Source organism: Zootoca vivipara, chromosome 12, assembly GCF_963506605.1.
Source record: "Zootoca vivipara chromosome 12, rZooViv1.1, whole genome shotgun sequence".
NCBI classification, from domain to species: domain Eukaryota; kingdom Metazoa; phylum Chordata; class Lepidosauria; order Squamata; family Lacertidae; genus Zootoca; species Zootoca vivipara.
In genome coordinates, this window is record NC_083287.1 from 58,465,478 (window position 1) to 58,485,238 (window position 19,761).

A 19,761-nucleotide genomic window follows, 5' to 3' on the forward strand; every position below is an offset into this window, starting at 1 on the left:
GCTGTTCCGCATGGCCTTTGGGTTCTGATTTGGGCCATTTTAAAATGAGGCTGCATTTTAAAACAATTTAAAAACCATTTTTAAATCTAAATCGTATTCTAATCTGCATTTTAATTAACTGTTTTTTTCTTTTACGTTTTATTGCAACTTTGTTGATGTCAGCCGCCCTGAGGCCGGTTCTTACTGGGGAGGGCGGGGTATAAATAAATTATTATTATTATTATTATTATTATTATTATTATTATTATTATTATTACTTGCTGGATCAGGTGCAGAAGAGCCCTTGGCTCATGTTCTGAATGGCTCCTAGATAGGGTTGCCAGACTCAATAGAGGACAGGACTTCTGTGCCTTTAATTGCCCTGCTCTCTTTTGAGTCTGGAAACCTTAAAGAGAAACCAGCAAACCCTTTGCTTGGAAATCAAACAAAGGGTCTGCTGGTTTCTCTTGAAGGTTTCCAGACTCAAGAGGGAGCAGGGCAATTAAAGGCACAGAAGTCCTGTCCTCAATTATTGAGTCTGTCAACCCTACTGCTAGAGCTTGGCATCATGTTCTCACGGTGGCCAGCCAGATGCCTATATGGGAAAACAGGATCCAAGCAACCAAACAACTCCCTCCGGTGCTTTCCAGCAGTTGCCATTCAGAAATGTTATAAAAACATTAGGGGGCAGGCACATAAGTACAGGGGGCTCATTTCCAAAAACCACTAGAACCATGCAAAACACAAACATGCTAAAGTTTACCCACCCACCCCCGCTTCTCCCCCCCTATTTTATTTATTTGCATTTCAAATGCAATTCAAAACTGTAACTTCTTCTATTACTTTAAACAATACAAACATTATTGGACTTCCCTTCCTCTCCTTCTATGGCTCGTTTTATAATCTACTCCCTCCCACATCTTAGTTTTCCAATCCTTTCTCTTTTACTCTTTTTATCTCTTGTTCTTACTTACACTACTGAAGTTACTAGCTGTGATGGCCTGGGACTCTGGCTCGGACTCGGAGCCGGAGGAATCGCATCCTGTACCGGACCCTCTGCCTGGGACATCGGCTGAACCAAGTTTGGGGCCTGATCCTGAGGAGCCTCAGTCTGCTCAGCCTCCCCTGCAACAAGCATCAGCTGAGCCGAGTCTGGGGCCTGAGCCTGCCTTGGTTCCAGACGCAGGAGATTTCTCGTTGCCATCAGCTGGGTCATCACCAGCAGCTGGCCCACTGCCGGCTGGGGCTGAGGTGGCTCCTGGGTCCAGTAACCCACTGGCGTCTCCTGAGTTGCAGAGACTCAGGGCTGATAGAAGAAGAGACCTGAGTACTTGCAGGAGGAGTGCTCGCCTCCAGGCAAGGCGAGGAAGTGAGTCACCAGGGGCATACTGTAGCTGTCATGTTTTCCCTTTTCTGGCGAGGAAGCCTATTCAGCATAAGGGAATTTCCCTTTAAAAAAGGGAGAACTTGGCAGCTATGGCCGAGGGAATCGGGGCCGTCCGTTACCCCATTCTAGATAAAAGGTGGCCAAACCCTGCCCCAGGTTGCAGGAGCAACATTGTTAGTCCCTAGACCCTGCTAGTGTTCCTGCCTTCGACCTGCCTTAGCTTTCCTGCCCGCACTTCTGACCTGCCAGTGTTCCTGACCTACGTACCGTACCTGTTCCTGACCTCACCTGACGCCCTGCCCTGCTCCCAGCTTTGGCTACTTTGGACTGTCTCGACCCTGAACCTTCGAACCACAGACTGGACTTTGACTATGCCTCTTGGGTAACACTAGGGACCAGCACACTAGCATCCTGCTAAGTTAATTGTCATTATATATATATATATATATATATATATATATATATATATATATAATCCTGCCCTCCTTAAACCTTTCTTTCATCTTGATTTCTTATTCTACTGGTCATTCCTGTGAATTCTGCATATTCCAACATCTTAAGGTGCTGCTCCTCCAAGAGATCGGAAGGAACCCCTTGGTCTTCTGCCAAGTTCTGTCTGTCCTTATTAGAGTTGCTGGCAAATCCTACAAAAGGAAATACCATATTTTTCCATGTATAAAACTAGGTTCACCCCCCCAAAAAAAAATAATGTCAAAAATTAGGGGGCATCTTTTACACAGATACATCTTCCCTCCATTTTCTTAAATCTGAGTCTCCCAAAATAGGGGGCATCTTATACATGGGGACATCTTATCAACGAAAAAATACGAAACACGGTACTTTGTTCTAATACTGTATAGAGTCTTGCTAGGAACCAGGGCTGGACTGCACCACAGCACTTACCCTGGCTTTCTTTAACAACAACAAAAGGAAGAATGAGAAGTAAGACTCTAATCCTCCGAAAAGAAAACTTACAATGCAGGCAGCCGAAGGGTTTTCTGTGAGATGAAAGAGCTAGTTCCTCCTGCCTTTCTGTGTTTCCAGTCAATAAATGAAGTCAGAACTGTGATTGACCCAGTGCAATTTGTCCACCAGGCTAGAGGGTGGGTGTGCTAAATTGTGGTCCTCAAGAGCTGCTCTCCTTCCCATTCCCACTTCAGTGCCCATTTCTTTCCTGCTTCTGTCTCGTTTTCTAGCACTTAGAATCTCCAAAGTTCCAACCCTGACAGACTACTGGGGTGGGGTCCCCCCTTTTTTGTTCTGTCGAAAGAAAAGTCTCCAGAAACACCTCACCCCACCCCACCCCCCACATCAGGATCAGACTCCATCTGGTTGATCTAAAGCAGGGGTAGGCAACCTAAGGCCCATGGGCCGGATGCGGCCCAATCACCTTCTCAATCCGGCCCACGGACAGTCCGAGAGTCAGAGTGTTTTTACATGAGTAGAATGTGTCCTTTTATTTAAAATGCATCTCTGGGTTATTTGTGGGGTATAGGAATTTGTTCATTTCCCCCCCAAAAATATAGTCCGGCCCACCACATGTTCTGAGGGACGGTGGGCTGGCCCATGGCTGAAAAAGGTTGCTGACCCCTGATCTAAAGTAAAATCTAAACACCACCCTCATCAACACTTTATAGTATTTCATTGACAACATAAGAGGAAAAGTGACTTTTCCCCAATGTTGACAGTTACCTGTTAACTCTGCTCTATCCTGTTTTCCCTTTTTCTCCTTTTGCTTACACCCAATTCATGAACCAAGAACTCAGACACTGACCACTAAAAATGAACCATATGTTGAAGGGATTATTGCAAACTTATTGTGCTATTCTTGCACAGATGACAAGAGAAGACTTGGTCTGTTTTTTGTATCCTTTATTACTCCTATAATACTTGTTTATAAAACCCACTAAAAAGCCATTCCAAGAAGAAAGGAGAAAGACAAGACAGATACCCAGGCCCTGTCTGCACTGTATCTACAAAGCACGATCATCCTACTTTAGAGTCCTGGCTTCCTCCACAGAATTCTGGGAACCGTAGAGCCTGATGAATGAGCGGGTGAGCTTCTAACACTGAAGGACAATTCGCTTGCATCTGGAGGGACTCAGCATCAGAACAGTTGCCCTGCGGAATCACGCCAAAGGAGTCCCCACTGTGCTCCTTGCTCACCCCCCATGCATGATCTGAACAAGCCCCCCCCCCAATGCATCCTCTCTGGGACTCCCCTTCTCCCCGTTGCACCCCTAAGGGGGGAGAGAGAAGAGACTCGCCGGATCCCAGGAGGCGCGCGCCACCTAGGCAGCGCTTGGCTTGCAGATAGAGACAAAAGCCAAGGAATTTTGCTATGGAGAACCTGTCTCTCCCCCGCCTTCATTTCCTCTCCCCTCCTTTCTAGGAACCCAGCGCGGCTCCTTTTAACCCTTGCAAAGCCGAGACACCAAGCTCCCCCCTGTCGCCCTCTCTGCACTTTCTCTCTTGAAAGCAGGAGTCCAGGAGGAGCCCCGTGCATTGCGCACACCCAGAGAGCCTTCATTTGGGGGGGCTATCTTGGCCGGGAGCATTTCCCCTGCGCTTCTTTTTTCTGGCCAAGGCAGGGAGCTTCTCAGATCCCAGACCAGAGGGCCCCCCAAGAAAACCCCTGGTTGTGCGCAATGCAGGAGGCTCCTCCTGGGCTAAGCGACAACAACGCAGGTAGGGAGGGGTGACCTCGGCTTTGCAAGGGTTACAAGGCACTGATCTACATTCCTAGAGAGGACAGGCAATACAGGAGGGGCAGGTCCTCCAGAGCAACAGCCCCTCCCCCTCTTCCCCGCTTCCTGCAAAGGGAGGCTGGTGGTTTTTGTCTGTGCGGAGCAAGCGCTGCCTCCGTGGCGCATTCTGGGATCTGGTGAGTCTGGGGGAGAAGGGGGGGTCCCGGGACTGCAGGGTGGGCGTGCTTGGGGGGGGGGCTGCTCAGCTAATGTATGTGGGGACCCCCCCCCCAAGTCTGGGAGTAGAGGGTCCTGCCCTACCCCTCTCTGAAAAGGCAGGGAGGGGACGTGTTTGCAGCAGGAAGCCTGGCACTCTAGTCTTCCTTAGGATCCCAAGGCTGCTGCTTGCTACTTTTTTTTGGGGGGGGGTCTCTGGGTCAGGGGAAAGAGCATGCAGAGAAGACTGATCAGGATCAGCCACAGGGACGAGCAGAGGCATGAAATATACGCAAAAGACAAAAGGAAAACCTGAGCTGTGCAACCCCATCAATAAGGATTGCGGAGAGGTGGAGGGCCGCCTGTGCCCGAGCTATAATTCCCAGATTTCCCTGGCAGGAAGCACAAATTCTTAGAACCCTTTTTTTCGGGGGGAGGGGAATGGTCACTTAGCAACGCTCAGCATCCTTAACTGGGAGACCCTCTCCCACCAGCTCCCTTTGCCTGGGCTATAATTCCCAGAGTTTCCTGGCAAAAAGATTGAATTGCTCAGACACTCCTAAGGGGGGGGGGGTAGTATCTCCTAGGAACTCTCAGCACCCTTTACAAACTACAGTTCCCAGGATTCTGTGGGGTCTCATCCTGCTTTGCAGATGCAGCACAGAGGGGGGCCTGGGAGTGTGTGGTGGTGTTGTTTTGAATAACTTTTTATTGGGTTTTATGAACAGGGATCATAGGAAGAATAAAGGATAAGGAAAAACCAAACACCGAGTCTTCTCTGCGTCACAAAAATAGCGTAATAAATTGGCAGGAGTATCTGCAACACATGGTTCGTTATTATTGGAGTGTCTGAGTTCTCAGTTCATGAATAGGTTTTAAGCTAAAGCAGAAAAGGGGGAAACAGGACAGAGCAGAGTTAACAGATAACATTGAGCATCTTCTAGCCAAAGGCCTGGCCAGGAGCCCTTGGGGTTGTGCTTAGGTCAAGTGGGAAAAATAGTCATTTTCCCTCCTATGTTACCAATGAAACAATATCAAGTAATTGGTCTATTGATGAACATGGGTTCAAAGTGATGATAGAAGTTTATGTTTAAATTCAAATTTAGATCAACCAGGTGCAGCCCAATCCTGAAGGGGGGTGGGGGTGTTCCTGGGGTTTTTTTTTCTCTCCTCCTTTTCATGATGCTGTGTTTGTAGCTTAGTGATACCAAAACCTGGAAGGGGGTCATGGCGGTAGAAAAGGAGGCAGTTCTTCAAATTCTTGGGGACCTAAGTGAACCCCTGGTATGAGCACCTCGATTTGGGCCCCAAAATGAACGGAACACCAAAAACAGGAATGAAATGTGTTTTCAAGGGTTGCTGAGGCGATTCAATGAGGAGGGGCAGATCCGTAGAGGCCACCTTGAGCTCTCTGGAGGAAAAAAAGATGGGGGGGGAATGACGTTAATAAAGAGAGGGAACCTGGCCGATAAAGTGGTTGCTCCATTTTGGACCAGCTTGTGAGTTGTTGTAGCAGAAGCCACCACTAGCCACCGATTAATAACATGGTAGACTCACCCCGCTAGCTGCCCCCCATTAAATATAGCGGACCCACCGCTTGGCAAGCCAGTGACATGGATTTCTGCAGTTTACCACAGGCTGCCTTGTGAGGATATCGTGTGAGGGAAAATTTTAGTGATTTAGAGTATTAGGAAAGAGCTGAACAAAAAGAAGAGGTTTGTGAAACAATTTTTGGGTCAGGAGATGTGTCCTTTCAAATAAAAGTTATGACATAAGCTAAATATAAAGATGTCACTGTAGTATATGCACAGCTTTTCTTAAACCTCAGTTGCTAAAAATGAGTTTTTACACTTCAGTTAGATGTTCAGGTTTCTACCATAGGAGGTAAAAGGATTAACTCGGTTTCTGTCCATTTATTTAGTTATGACTAGGGTTACAATTAAATACTTTTAATACAGCACACCTTCCTTCTCAGCCTAATGTTTTGGTTCCTGAGCGAGGGGCATTTTTCATCCATCTTCCTCTTTCTTAGCCATCCCACCCCTAAGGGATTTCCCACAGACCCAGGGGGTCCCCTCAGCCCTTGTTATTTGTTTAGGGGTCCCCTTTTCCTAGCAGATCTCTCCCCTCCTGACTGGAAGGAGGAGACCCTGGTTTAGTCCTTCTTCCCACAGCTTCTCCCTCTCCTGCCTCCTCAGACTCAGCCCTCCAGATTAAATCCTGCCTCCATATTCTCCCCAGACCCTCCACTGGGTCGTCTTCCTATCTAAGCTGCTGCGAGGCTCCTTCTTCTGGCTAGAGAGATTCTCCTCTCAGATCAGAGCCAGTAGTAGTAGTAGTAGTAGAGTAGTAATATCCCCACCTCCCCTCTCAGATCAGGCCCTGTTCAACTCTCTCCCTCAGAAAGGGCTCCTTCGATTTTCCCTCCAAAAGGGCTGGGAGCCAATCAGGGCCTTGCGATGCCCCATGTGACCCCAAGTGGGGAGCCCCATGGCCCCGCCCCCTCAGCCCCCAAGGGACGGGGGCTGGCAAAGGATCTGGAGCTGGAAATGGGCCGTGTGGGATGCTGGAGAACACCCACTATGTTTTATTATTATTAATATTGTTAATATTGATTACCTGTGCTTGGCCCTAAGTTCCCAGGATGGTATACACCAGGCATAGGCAAACTCTCTCCCCCCCTGCAATAATTTTTATTAATTTTTCCAAATATCTTAAACACAATACAGCTTAACAATATTATTCTCCTTTAAATCTATAATCCAAATTAACTTCCCTCCACCCCTCTTCTACAACTCCCATCATTCCTGGCCACTGGTCCTGTTAGCTAGGGATGATGGGAATTATAGGCCAAAACACCTGGAGGGCCGCGTTTGCCTATGCCTGGTATACATAATATTAAGCGCGGTTTCAAACCACTTGCAATCACAGAAAGAAGATTACTCCTAATTAACTTGTTTTTAAGTGGTGTCCTTTGACCCCGCCCACTTGGCCCTCAGGAAAACAACAACAATTTTATTATTTATACCCTGCCCATTTGGGGGTAGCCCACCTCATTAGCATGTCTTTAGAGTGTTGCAGATTCCAAGTGCTAGAAAACGAGACAGAAGCAGGAAAGAAATTGCCCCCAAAGTGGGGGTGGGAGGGAGAGCAACTTTTGGGGATCCCAGGGTTAGGACCCCCACTCTAGCTTAGTGTCCTTTTTATACTCCGTAGTCGATCGATTCATATGTCAATCACACTTCTGACTTGGCTCTTTGACTGAAAATGCAGAAAGGCAGGAACAACCAGGCTGCTTCATCTCACAGAAATCCCTTTAGTTGCCTGCATATTTTGCACGGTCTTTTTCTTTCCAGGAGGGCTGGAGGATTAGTTAGTTAGTTAGTTAGTTTTTCAGATTTAAATTTTTTACAAACAATTAGCAGACAACCAACATAAAAAGATAATTCCGAAGGATCTCCTGAATTTCCCCCCTCTCCTTTGTCCTTTGTGGATCCTTATATTAACCTTTTCCTCCTGCATATTGTCTATTAATCCAAATATTTTAAATCTCTATTATACCCGAAATTCAACATTAAACCAGAAGTGTTATTCCAATCCTACTAATAATTTTAGTTGTTTACAATGGTTTTTAATGTAAATTATACATTTCCCCTATTCCTTATTAAAATTTTGGTCTTCCTGGTTTCTGATTCTTCCGGTCATCTTTGCTAATTAGGCATAGTCCATAACTTAATCCTCCATTCTTCTCTGGTATGAAGAAGATGACTCTTGTCTTCTTTCCATCTCTGGGCTTATAACATCTGAGCAGAAGTGGTCAGAATAGTCTTTTCTGATCTGTTGGAATTTCAGCACCTAGAATTCCTAAAAGAAAAGCTTCGAGTTTTCTAGAAAAGTTTATTTTAAACATCTCCCAGAATTCTTTTACTACCTTAAATGTGCCTTCTTTTTCCTTACATTTCCAGTATGTATTTGACCTTGTTTTGTACATTTTAGCTAGTTTAAAGGTAAAGGGACCCCTGACCATTAGGTCCAGTTGTGACCGACTCTGGGGTTGTGGCGCTCATCTCGTGTTATTGGCCGAGGGAGCCGGTGTACAGCTTCCAGGTCAGCGCACGGAAACACCATTTACCTTCCCGCTGTAGCGGTACCTATTTATCTACTTGCACTTTGACATGCTTTCGAACTGCTAAGTTGGCAGGAGCTGGGACCGAGCAATGGGAGCTCACCCTGTTGCAGGGATTCGAACCGCCGACCTTCTGATCGGCAAGCCCTAGGCTCTGTGGTTTAACCCACAGCACCACCTGCGTCCCCCTTTTAGCTAGTTTACTAGGAGTTAAATACCAAAGATACACCATTTTAATAAAAATTTCTTTCAATATATAACATGCTTCAAATCCCAGCTCCATAGCTTCTCCCATGCTGTAAGTTGTATATTATATCCAAAGCCTAGTGTATTATAACTGATTTAACCTGCTCATCTTTCATATGCTATTCTAATATTAATATTTTAATATTAATTTATACATTTTTGAAAGCAATTTAGTCTTCTTTTCTAACAGCTCTTTTTCAAATTTAGAGGTTTTATTAAGAAAAATTTTCTTTTTATCCATCCTAAATATATCTTTTAGCTCATGGTATTGTAACCGATCAGTTAATTATTCTCTTATACTCTTAAATCGTAGTTGATGTTCTATTTCCATTAACAGTTCTTTGTAAGTTGCCCAGGCATTTCTCATATTGAATTTTTTTCAAAGATATCGCTCCCTGTGGGGAATGCCACCATGGTGTTTTTTGTTCTAATAGATTTTTATATTTTTCCTATACTTCCTAAACCAATTTTCTTACTACATGATTTAGGAAAGCTGTATATACTTTAACCTTCGTGTACCACAAAAATGCATGCCAACCGTATCTATTGTCATGACCCTCGAGATCTAAAATGCCAGAGTTTGTAAAATAATATCCATTCCCTTAGCCAGCATAAACAGGATGCTTCATAATATAATCTTAAATCTGGCAGGGAGAATCCGCCTCTATCTTTAGAATCTATCAAAGTGGGGCTAGAGGATTACTTCTCCTTCCTTCCTTCCTTCCTTCCTTCTTTCTTTTGTTAAAGAAAGCTCAGACTCTGGGCTGTGGTGGAATCCAGCCTTTGTTTCTAGTCAGACTCATCCACACTTGCTCAGGGAACCTTTTTCTTCTCCTGACCGTGTATTAGTCTTATAACAAAACAATGTATTTTCTTTGTAGGATTTGCTAGCACCTCTCATTAGGACAAGCAGAACTGGGCAGAAGACCAAAAGGTTCCTTCTGATCTCTTGGAGGCTTCCTGAGAGCCCAGATGGATGAGCTAGACTCAGCTGGCCCTGAAGCAGGAAGAGGCCATGCCATCAAAACTGAGAGCAGTGGGGGATTATGGGAAATCTCCATTCAAAAGATCCTGAGTGAGAAGGACACCCTCCACTCAGATGTGCAGAGCCCGCGGTTCAGGCAATTCTGCTACCAGGAGGCCGAAGGACCCCGAGAGGTTTGCAGCCGACTCTACCGCCTTTTCCGTCAGTGGCTGAAGCCAGAAAGGCACACGAAAGCTCAGATGCTGGACCTGGTGATCCTGGAGCAGTTCCTGGCTGTCCTTCCACCGGAGATGGAGAACTGGGTGAGGGAATGTGGAGCAGAGACCAGTTCCCAGGCAGTGGCCCTGGCCGAAGGATTCCTCCTGAGTCAGGCAGAGGAGAGAAGCCAGTCAAAGCAGCAGGTGAGACTTTTCTCAGGATACCCTCAAGGGGGTCTGAATGATTTGGGAGTTCCATAATTCTTTTTGTCTCTGCCACTCCTTTTCTAATCTTCCCCCTCAATCTCTGTTTTGAATCCTTGTTGCTATATCAGGGAATGGTGATCTTTGCAGAAATGGGTCCTGATTCCTCTGAGGCAGAGAGGACTGCATTGGGCACCAGAGAGACACCCCTAGGTAAGATGGAGCTTTTTCTCCATTTGTTCACATTCTTTACAATCTGTGGGTTCTTTTCATGTTTTTGAGGATACCTGGTGTCAAGAGCCTAAAGGAGGGGATACGTATTTTTGCACATCTGAAATACGAAATGGGTACCAACATCAAAATGCACTCCACTGGTGACACTTTTTCGAAGGCCCGTCTGTACCGGTAGTTAGAGATGCACTGCTTCACCTCTGGGAGCACACACACTCATGGCTTCCTACTTACCTTTATCTCTCGCAGGTGACAGAAGGATGCTGGCAAGACCTGGTTATCCATCTTTTCTTGGTGGCGGAGGAGTAGCAGCAGCTGTGGAACCAGATCAGGTAGGAAGAAGGAGCATTGTGGGGAAAGGGGCTCAGGGGCAAGGCAGCCAGGGTGCCTCTGGGCCAGGATGAGCCTCTCCTCTCTTGGCTTCTGTCAAACCTGCCGTTAACAAAGGCTGAACATGCCATTCAAGGAGGTTTATGTGCTGAGAATAATAAACAGCTGCCTCACCTTAATTAGCCTTCTGAGTGCTTGTAGTATCATTTACCACTGGTTGCAATTTTATTTATATATTGATCGTTGAATGTGAAAATAGTAGTTAAACCATACAAAACAGTTGCCAGGAGTCACCTCCCCCCCCTCTCCTCCTGCTCTCTGTGCCCCCATGTGCCCCTTGAAGGTTTAGTGTGTTTGGAGGGTTCCCACTACAGAACTGCACATGGGGAGAGTAGAGAGGGAAATGCTTGCACAGACAAAATGTTTTGTAGAACACAGTGTGGCATTCCATCCATTTAAAGAAAGATTAATAGCCATCATTAAAATACAAAGTAATAGAATTACATTAATTAAGACATTTAAAAAGCATCCATAAATACAACGTGCAGCAAAAAAATAATAATCCGTCAAAACAACACAGCAATGAATAGGCAGAAAATAAGAAAGAAATGTGTAGTGGATAGTTGTTATGCTGTCTTAGAAGAGAAACTTCATTTTTCTCTTAGGGTCCAATGTGCTTTGAAGATGTAGCCATTCATTTCACAGATGAGGAATGGGCATTGCTGCAACCTGACCAGAGAGCTCTGCATAAGGAAGTCATGGAGGAGAATCGTGGCATCATGGACTCGCTTGGTAAGGCTCCTTGTTGGATCACAATATCTGTTTTGAAAATCAATACATATCTCTGTGTGATGAACCTCCTATATTTTGATGGGGTTCAATAGTGCAACCTACAGCATCTGGGATTCTGACACCTCTACAGCTCACCTTGAATTTACAGCTCTCTACTGTTTAGTCTGCAAATCTTATTTCCCCAGTTATGCCTTTTTAAACCACAATCAGGTTGGTCTTAAATGCCTGGCCCTTTTTTTAGGCTTCAGAATTGTTAGGGAAGTTGAAGTAGCTCCCTGGCAGTTTTTTTCATTTCTGCTTGTGTCGGCTTTTGGTTGATCAAAGATTCCATGATGTGGACAAACAAAATCCATCCTAGAAAAGAGCCATGCTTTTTGAATCTCAGGTTCCCATAAATATCCCTGTTGGTGCCAGTTAACTAAGGCAGTGAACCGTGTAGTAAGACCTCACCCTAACTCCCTTCAGTACTTCATCTATCACATGTGTTTATGAGCATTCTTCAATCATTGGGGCTCCATTTCTTCTTGAGGCTCTAATCCATTTCTCTCTTTGTTACAGGTAATGATGATTTGGAAATTAAGAACAAGGGAGACCAAGACATCATCCACACAGTGGAAAAGCCGTATCAATACTCAGAGTGTGGAGAGAGCTACAGTCAGAGTTCCCATTCCACTTCCCATCAAATAAATCCCATTTGGAAGAAGCTCTATCAGTGTTTGGAATGTGGAAAGAACTTCACTTGGAAGAAAAGTCTCATGTCTCATCAAAGAATTCATACAGGGGAGAAATTATATTATTGCTTGGAATGTGGAAAGACCTTCAGCGAGAGGGGCAAGCTCATGGCCCATCAAAGAATTCATACAGCAGAGAAGCCCTATCAGTGTTTGGAATGTGGAAAAAGCTTCAGTGAGAAAGCCAATCTCATTTCCCATCAAAGAATCCATACAGGGGAGAGACCATATCAGTGTTTGGAATGTGGAAAGAGCTTCAGTCAGAGCACTCATCTCACTTGCCATCAAAGAATCCACACTGGGGAGAAGCCCTATCAGTGCTTGGAATGTGGAAAAAGCTTCACCTGGAAGAAAAGTCTCACTTCCCATCAAAGTATTCATACAGGGGAAAAGCCGTATCTGTGCTTGGAATGTGGAAAAAGCTTCAGTGAGATGGGCAAGCTCACGGCCCATCGAAGAATTCACAACGGGGAAAAAGCATATCAGTGCTTGGAATGTGGAAAGAGCTTCAATAAAAGCGCCAATCTCACATCCCATCAAAGAATTCATACAGGGGAGAAACCATATCAGTGCTTGGACTGCGGAAAGAGGTTCAGTCAGAGCGCCAATCTCACAACCCATGAAAGAATTCATACAGGGGAGAAACCCTACCAGTGCTTGGAATGTGGAAAAAACTTCAGAGAGAGGGGCAATCTCACGTCCCATCAAAGAATTCACAGTGGAGAAAAACCCTATCAGTGCGTGGAGTGTGGAAAGAGTTTCAGTAAGAGTGCCTATCTCACATCCCATCAAAGAATTCATACAGGGGAGAAACCCTACCAGTGCCTGGAATGTGGAAAGTGCTTCACCTGGAAAGAAAGTCTCACTTCCCATGAAATGATCCATACAGGGGAGAAACCCTATCAGTGTTTGGAATGTGGAAAGAGCTTCAATAAGAGCACCTATCTCACTTCCCATCAAGTAATTCATACGGGGGAGAAGCCATATCAGTGCTTGGAATGTGGAAAGACCTTCAGTCGGAGCACCAATCTCACGGCACATCAAAGAATTCATACAGGGGAGAAACCATATCACTGCATGGAATGTGGAAAGAGCTTTACCTGGAAAGAAAGTCTCATTTCCCATCAAATAATTCATAAAGGTGAGAAACCATATCAGTGTTTGGAATGTGGAAAGAGTTTCAGTGAGAGTGCCCATCTCACCGCCCATCAAATAACTCATACAAGGGAGAAACCCTATCAGTGCATGGAATGTGGAAAGAGCTTCTGTAAGAGGGCCAATCTTACTTCCCATCAGAGAATCCACACTGGGGAGAAACCCTATCAGTGCTTGGAATGTGGAAAGAGGTTTAATACAAGCACAAACTTCCGCCGACATCAAAGTATTCACCGTGGGGAGAAACCTTATCAATGCTTGGAATGTGGGAAGAGCTTCAGCCAGAGCAGCCATCTCACTTCCCATCACAGAACTCACAGAAGAGAGGAACAATATCATTTCTCGTAATGTGGAAAGTGCTTCAGTCAGAACATCAATCTCATGACCCATAAAACAATTCATACAGGGGAGAAACCATATCAATGCTTCTAATATGCTAAGAGCTTCAATCAGAGAATCCATCTCACTTCCCACATTTCCCATGAAAGATCTTCCAGAGGAGAGAATCATAAAATTGTAGCAATGAATCGACCCTGAGGTTCATTTACCCCAATCCCCTCAAGGTTGGAATCTCAGCTGAAGTATCTCAGACAGATGGCCACCCAATCCATTGGTGGGAATTCCCTTCCAGTGTTGAATAGCTATTATGGTATTGTCTAATTTCTTGTCTGATGCTTACTTGGAATCTCCTTTATTGTTACTTTAATCCATGGCTTCAAGTCCTGCTCCCGGAGCAAGAGAAAACAAGTTTTCTCCATCTTCCATGTCTCAGCCCTTTTGATCTTAGAAGACGGCTATCGTATCTCTCTCGGGCTCCAATTGCATGTAAAGTTGTATGCACCTGTATCAAAGTAATTCATAATGATAAGTATAGTAAATAGTAGATTTAAGGTACTGTTAGCTAGGGAGGTGGGGCAGGGTGAGTTTGGAATGCTGGGGTAAGAGGTGATTGGCTGAGCTTCAAATGAGGTTTCAATAAATACAGTGTCCGAAAAGGAGTCATAAACAATGAATGAAACATTAAAAATATACAATCAAGCCGAACAATTTCCACAAGAATTGCAACAAGATCTAAAATAAAGATACAAAAATAAATGTAACAGCAACAGCCTCGCCACCCCGAAATCCCTAAGCCCCAGAGCCTATTCAGCAGGCTCAGCCTTTGCAGCTGGAGTCAGTCCATCAGTCTGGGCCCTCCCAGGCCAGGTGGGAAAAGGCCTGCAAGACTGAGAGCAGGTCTTCTGGAGATGGCCAAGATGGTCTCTGGACTCTTCAGTACCGGAAGAGACGGTTCGAGGGTGGAGTGGAGTGTGAGAGTGTGGAGTGTGAGAGGGGTTGTTGTGAATCAGCCTTAGTTAAATTAGGAATAGATGGACAGCATTATAATACCTGTTGTTACAGTTGTAATAAAGTGACAAAAATGGAAATGGGGACATTTGAAAGCATTTGTTTATGTACACAAATTTTCATTGAAACCTTTGTTTATTTTTTAAAAAGTCAGTTGCATTCCACCACACACCTCCTTCACTACATTAGGACTGAAGTGTTCAGGTAAGAGTGGCAAAGGAGAAAACGCAGGTGTTTGGTGAAAGACTCAGCTCACAGCTGTGCACCTTTTACCAGTGTTGATTTCAAGCCTTTATTTTAGCGTTTCTTGTCATGGCCCCAGTCCTGTGGAACATCCTGCCACTAGAGATTCAGTAGTTTCCTGCTGTGCCAACTTTTAGCTGCCTGATATTTTTGTTTCTATTCCATTAAGAGTACACCCCCAAGGGTCTATTCTTGCTTGTTTTTAAATTTTATTTTTGCTGTTAACTTGTTTTAATTAACTTGCTTTTAATTCTAATTTTTATGATATTAATTGGTTTTATGTTCTTATATTGCTCTAAACTGCTGTGGTATATTTTTATGATACAGCTGTCTATAAATACTTAAATGAACAATCCTGTAAGGTAGTTTAGGCTGAGAGACAGTGACTGGCTGGCCCTGAGCTTCGTAGCTGAGAAATGCTCTCTTACTTCCCAATCCTCTTAATATGACCTGTAATCCCATCATTTTTAAAATAAATGAATAAATAGAAATGATGGCTTTTGCTGCAAAGTGGACAGTTGGCTGCAAAGTGGACAGTTGGCTGCAAGGGTAACTTTTTGCAATGTCCATAGTCACATATGAAAACCAGACGAGAATACAGTCCTCAAAACAATGAAATGGAAATAAAATATTTCAGAAGTTCGTGAAAAGATGGAGCTTGGCCCCAAAGACAGTGTCCATGGTGTTGGGTTCTGCAACTTCCAAAGAGGAATCTGACACAGTCCATGTGCTCCTGGACTAGGGCACCCACCTTCTAACCTGGAATTAAACAACTGGTCACAGAAATCATATGACACCCTTTAACCTGCTTAGCTATTGGCTGTCCTGTTCCTTAGGTTGAAAAATCTGAAGCTGGCGGACCTCAAGCGCCACTGAGACTTTGTACACACCTTTCATTTAAAGCACATTTCCCCCGGCACACACAACCCACACCTGAATTTATTTTAAATTGTTGGGTGGTGGTTGTTTTTTAAAAAAAATTCATTTGGTGCATTGTGACTTTTGGGGGTTTTTATATAGATGGCTAGACTAGAGATACTTCGGTGTCAAAGCAGAGTATCTTAAGATTTAATGTTACAATAGAAATGTTCCATTTCATGTATGGTAAAGTATCATAAAATTTGTTTGCCTAGTGAATTCATGGGAGGGGGAATCATTTGTACTATTCTATTAATCTGCTTGCACGGGTTTAATGTTGTTTGGAGACAATAACTCTCGGTAATTTCATATTATCTGTGTGTTTGTGTGTGTTCAGTACACATAATTGCAGATGAGACTAAATAAAATGCTTCCTAGAAAAATCCCTTGGACTGCTGCTGTAGTGTTTCAAATGTGGCTTCACTTACAGATAATAATATATCATATTTTTGCAGAAAAATTACACCATAGTTGGCTCATTAATCTGAATCCTGACGAACCCTGCTTTCTCCCAATTTCTTAGGTAGAAATAACTGATAATGAAAATGAAGGAAAAAGGCACACCCTTTCCCCCAAACATTTAGAATCTAGTGAGCATCATGGAGAATTTCAGCACTTAGTCATGCTTCTGCAAGCTCAGCCGTCTATAAAAGTGCAAAGTGTAAGTAGATGAGTTAAAAATTAATCCTTTTAAATATAAAAGGTATGTATTACAGTGCTAAAGTGGCTCCTGCCAGCTGCCTTACAGCTAACTAACCTGGAAAGCTGTTGTGTTATCTCTAGGGATCCCTGAGGTTGAACATTCTGCCTGCCAAGCAGATGCTCTACTACTGAGCTATGGTGATTCCCCATATTTGGTGCTGCCACCTGTTTAAAGAAATCCTGGGCAAGGCATCATTTGTCTCTTTAATGATGTGTTCTATGTTGCAAACTGCCCTTTGGTCTTTTGATGAATGGTGGTATCTCAAGGGCATAAGCCTGGGCAGTGTGTATGAATGTCCTAGGCTGCCCAGATGACAAGACCCCCCCCTCTTGGCCTCGCTGATGTGGTCCAAAAGAATGCAGAGCAATATGTTTGGCACCTGCTTGGCTGCTGGAAGGAGACATACAAGACACCGTAGGGAATCCACGCCAGATTTGTACAGGGTTTACTCCTTAGCCTTTTCTTCTCCCAAAGGTATCCCACAAGGCTACAGATTGTTCCCCAGGATTTACTTGGCAAGCCTTTCTCACCAATGAGTACAGCTGCAAGGCAGCAGAGGTTTAGGATCAGAGTTTTCCTTCTAGATGGACTACTTTCCCAGGTTGAAAAGCCCCACCTGCTTATTTCCTTGTGCTGCATGTGCAGAAACCACCTTCTTAACTGTTGGACCCGCTGTTGGTCTTGACTGCTCAATCCGGCCGAGCCTGTCTTCACATGCAGAAGATAGGCAAGTCCCTAAGTCACCAAGGGTTTAAGACCCATCAGCTTCCCTCACCTGGTTTAGCAGACCAAAGCCATTACCCAAGATGTGGCTACATTTGCATACCAACAGCTTCTAGGAGCCACAAACGAGAGCCGAGTGCAGGGTGTGGACCTTGGCTCCAGGGGCCAGGAAAGAGCCAGAGAAAAAATGCTTCCAAGAACTCTCTGGTGTTGCTGTCAATCGGGTGCTGTTAGGCCCGAGGAACCATCAACTTCAGCAAAGTTCACCAAACAGCAAAGAAGCCATGGTGGACCAGAGGACAGCCCTGTGGGAGACTTTGTGCAAAGTGCCTGGAACTTTTGTTGAACCACAGTGACCGTCCTAGAGTTGTAGCTCCATCCTAGTACACTTGCTTTGTATACAGAAGGTCCTCCATTCAACCCCCAACATCTCCAGGTAGGGCTAGGAATGTCCCATCTTTGAAACCTTGGAGAACGGCTGCAGTCCGTGGAGACAAATCAGAGCTAGCTGAAGCAAAGGTCTGAGGTGGGATAAAGGAGCCCCCTATGATCCCATGTCCTTGTCTTTATGGAAAAACATGGTAGCATCAGTGCAAGAGATGCTTAAACCAAGAAAGGAATCCCCAGCGGACCATAGGACCTTGGTGAGAAATCTCTGAGAGAAGCAGGAGTCCCACTTACACATTCCCCCAGAGAGAGAAGGGGCTTGCCTGGTGTGGGTCGCCATGCATAAGAGAGCCACTGTGGTGTAATGTGTAGAGCAGCCTTTGTCCACTTTGGGTCCCCAGATGTTGTTGGACTACAAGTCCCATCATCGGGGATGATGGGAGTCCTTCTCCCACACTGCAAACTGGGGAGACTCCAGGCTGAGAAAGGCTGGTGGAGGGTGTTGGATGGACTAGGACCTGGGAGACCGAGGTTTGAATCCCCACTCTGTCACTGTCTCTTAACCTGACCTACTGCCCTGTGTTGAGCTCCTTGGAAGAAAGGAGGGGAATGTCAATATAATTAGCTAATAAATAAAAATAAATAACACATAAGAATCTATTATCATCATTCCAACACAAAGGTGACAGATTTGAACCATTTCATGAACTGCAATCTAGCAGCTTCATGCTGCAATCTCCTTTTGAAATCCTCTTGCAGAACAAAGGGTCCCAGGAGAAAAGGTATCAGGAAAGAGTTGTGTTCTCTTCCACTTTATACTTTAATAGGCTTTGGCTTGTAGATGCCCAAATGATCAAGTTTAAAAAAAACTTCATTGCTCAATTTCTAGGGGCAATAAAATTTTAGAAACTTAAGTTTTCATCTCTGCCCTAGCAGGAATATCTTGAGGAGCCACAGTAAACCAGAATCTTAGAGGATATCCCATTTTTAGAGAGGTGGGTAAAAAAAAGAGAAATACCCATTGATCTACTATGGTTTCATGTGGCACAGACCAAGCTAGCAGAAGAGCCATCTTTGAATCAACAAGGTAGGTGTATCTCAATGCAAGCGTCAGTTTTTTGGTAGGGGAAATGGCATATAAGCCATGGATTAAGCTGTAAGCTTCATTCTTCAGTTTAAAACCAGTTAGAACTAGCACTTCAGGTCCCCCCGCTTCAGATTTCTACAGTGACATACGGCACCTTGAGTTCCTTGGAAGAAAGGTGGGATGTCAATATAATTAGCTAAATAATAAAAACAAATAACACATGGACATAAGAATCTTTTATCCCTATTTCAACCAAAGGTGACAGAATTGAACCATTTTAAGGAACTGCAACACAGGGGTTTCATGCTGAATTCTCCCTCCTTGGAGAACAAAAGGTCCTGGGAGAGAAGGTATCGGGAAAGAGTTATGTTCTCTCCCATTTTATACCTTAAAAGGCTTCGGCTTGTAAATCTTCAGATGATGAATGAAGGGCACAATCATTCTTCCTGCAACCGCAGCTTTACAACAAGCATTTGCAAACGTTCTCAGACCAACCCCTTCTCAATCCCACTGAGAAAGCATCAAGGTAAGGAGTGAGGGAAGTGGCTCTAGTATCCCCATTTGTTTGTTTGCTTGTTTAATGCATCCAAAGAAACTGTAACGAGGGCATATTAAACAAACTGTGAGCTAGGGACAAAATCTTATATATATATATATATATATATATATATATATATTTAAAACCCTCAAGAGCTCAATCCTAGGGGCAACAAGCCTTTAGAAACTTACTTTTTGGCTCTACCCCAGCAGGATCCCAAATTTAGAGGGGAGAGAGAGAGAGAGACCCTTTGATCAATGTGGCACAGACCAAGTTAGCAGGAGAGCCATCTTAGAACCAACAAGGTAGGTGTATCTCAATGCAAGCTGCAGGGTTTTTTTGTAGGGGAAGGAAGATTGGCATATAAACTATGGATTCAGCTGTAAGTTTAATTCCTCAGTTTAAAATCATTTAGAGTTAATTCAGTTTTTCAAAACCAGACTGTAAGTTAATCACCACTTAAGCAAAACCCACATTCCACTCTGCTGTCTTCTCAAAATGTAGGACTTGGAATGTGCTTTCGTCTCCCTGACCCAAATGCCCAGAGTG

General features: G+C 44.4%; 1 protein-coding gene across 4 annotated transcripts; it reads left to right on the forward strand.

Moving 5' to 3' along the window:
• Nucleotides 1-4,062: 4,062 nt before the first annotated feature.
• LOC118092270 (zinc finger protein 345-like) lies at nucleotides 4,063-19,756 on the forward strand. Of its 4 annotated transcripts, none has more exons than XR_009558349.1 (7): nucleotides 4,063-4,250; nucleotides 9,523-10,027; nucleotides 10,159-10,240; nucleotides 10,508-10,590; nucleotides 11,254-11,380; nucleotides 11,939-19,200; nucleotides 19,717-19,756. XR_009558349.1 is itself a non-coding variant. In XM_060280479.1 (6 exons), the coding sequence occupies exons 2-6, from the start codon at nucleotides 9,614-9,616 to the stop codon at nucleotides 13,612-13,614; spliced, it is 2,382 nt and encodes a 793-aa protein (XP_060136462.1). In that variant the 5' UTR covers nucleotides 4,063-4,250; nucleotides 9,523-9,613; the 3' UTR covers nucleotides 13,615-19,300. The 4 variants fall into 4 exon arrangements, 1 of the variants encoding a protein (XP_060136462.1); XR_004693493.2 differs by lacking the exon at nucleotides 19,717-19,756 and having other exon boundaries at nucleotides 11,939-16,435; nucleotides 18,933-19,300; XR_009558350.1 differs by lacking the exon at nucleotides 19,717-19,756 and having other exon boundaries at nucleotides 11,939-16,435; nucleotides 19,070-19,300.
• The last annotated feature ends 5 nt before the right edge of the window (nucleotides 19,757-19,761 follow it).

Bases quoted from the DNA above. Each gene is read 5' to 3' on its own strand.
- LOC118092270 (XM_060280479.1), top strand. From the start codon at position 9,614: ATGGATGAGCTAGACTCAGCTGGCCCTGAAGCAGGAAGAGGCCATGCC. The intron at 10,028-10,158 runs GTGAGACTTTTC...TTGCTATATCAG, and splicing joins GAAGCCAGTCAAAGCAGCAG to GGAATGGTGATCTTTGCAGA. The intron at 11,381-11,938 runs GTAAGGCTCCTT...TCTTTGTTACAG, and splicing joins TGGCATCATGGACTCGCTTG to GTAATGATGATTTGGAAATT.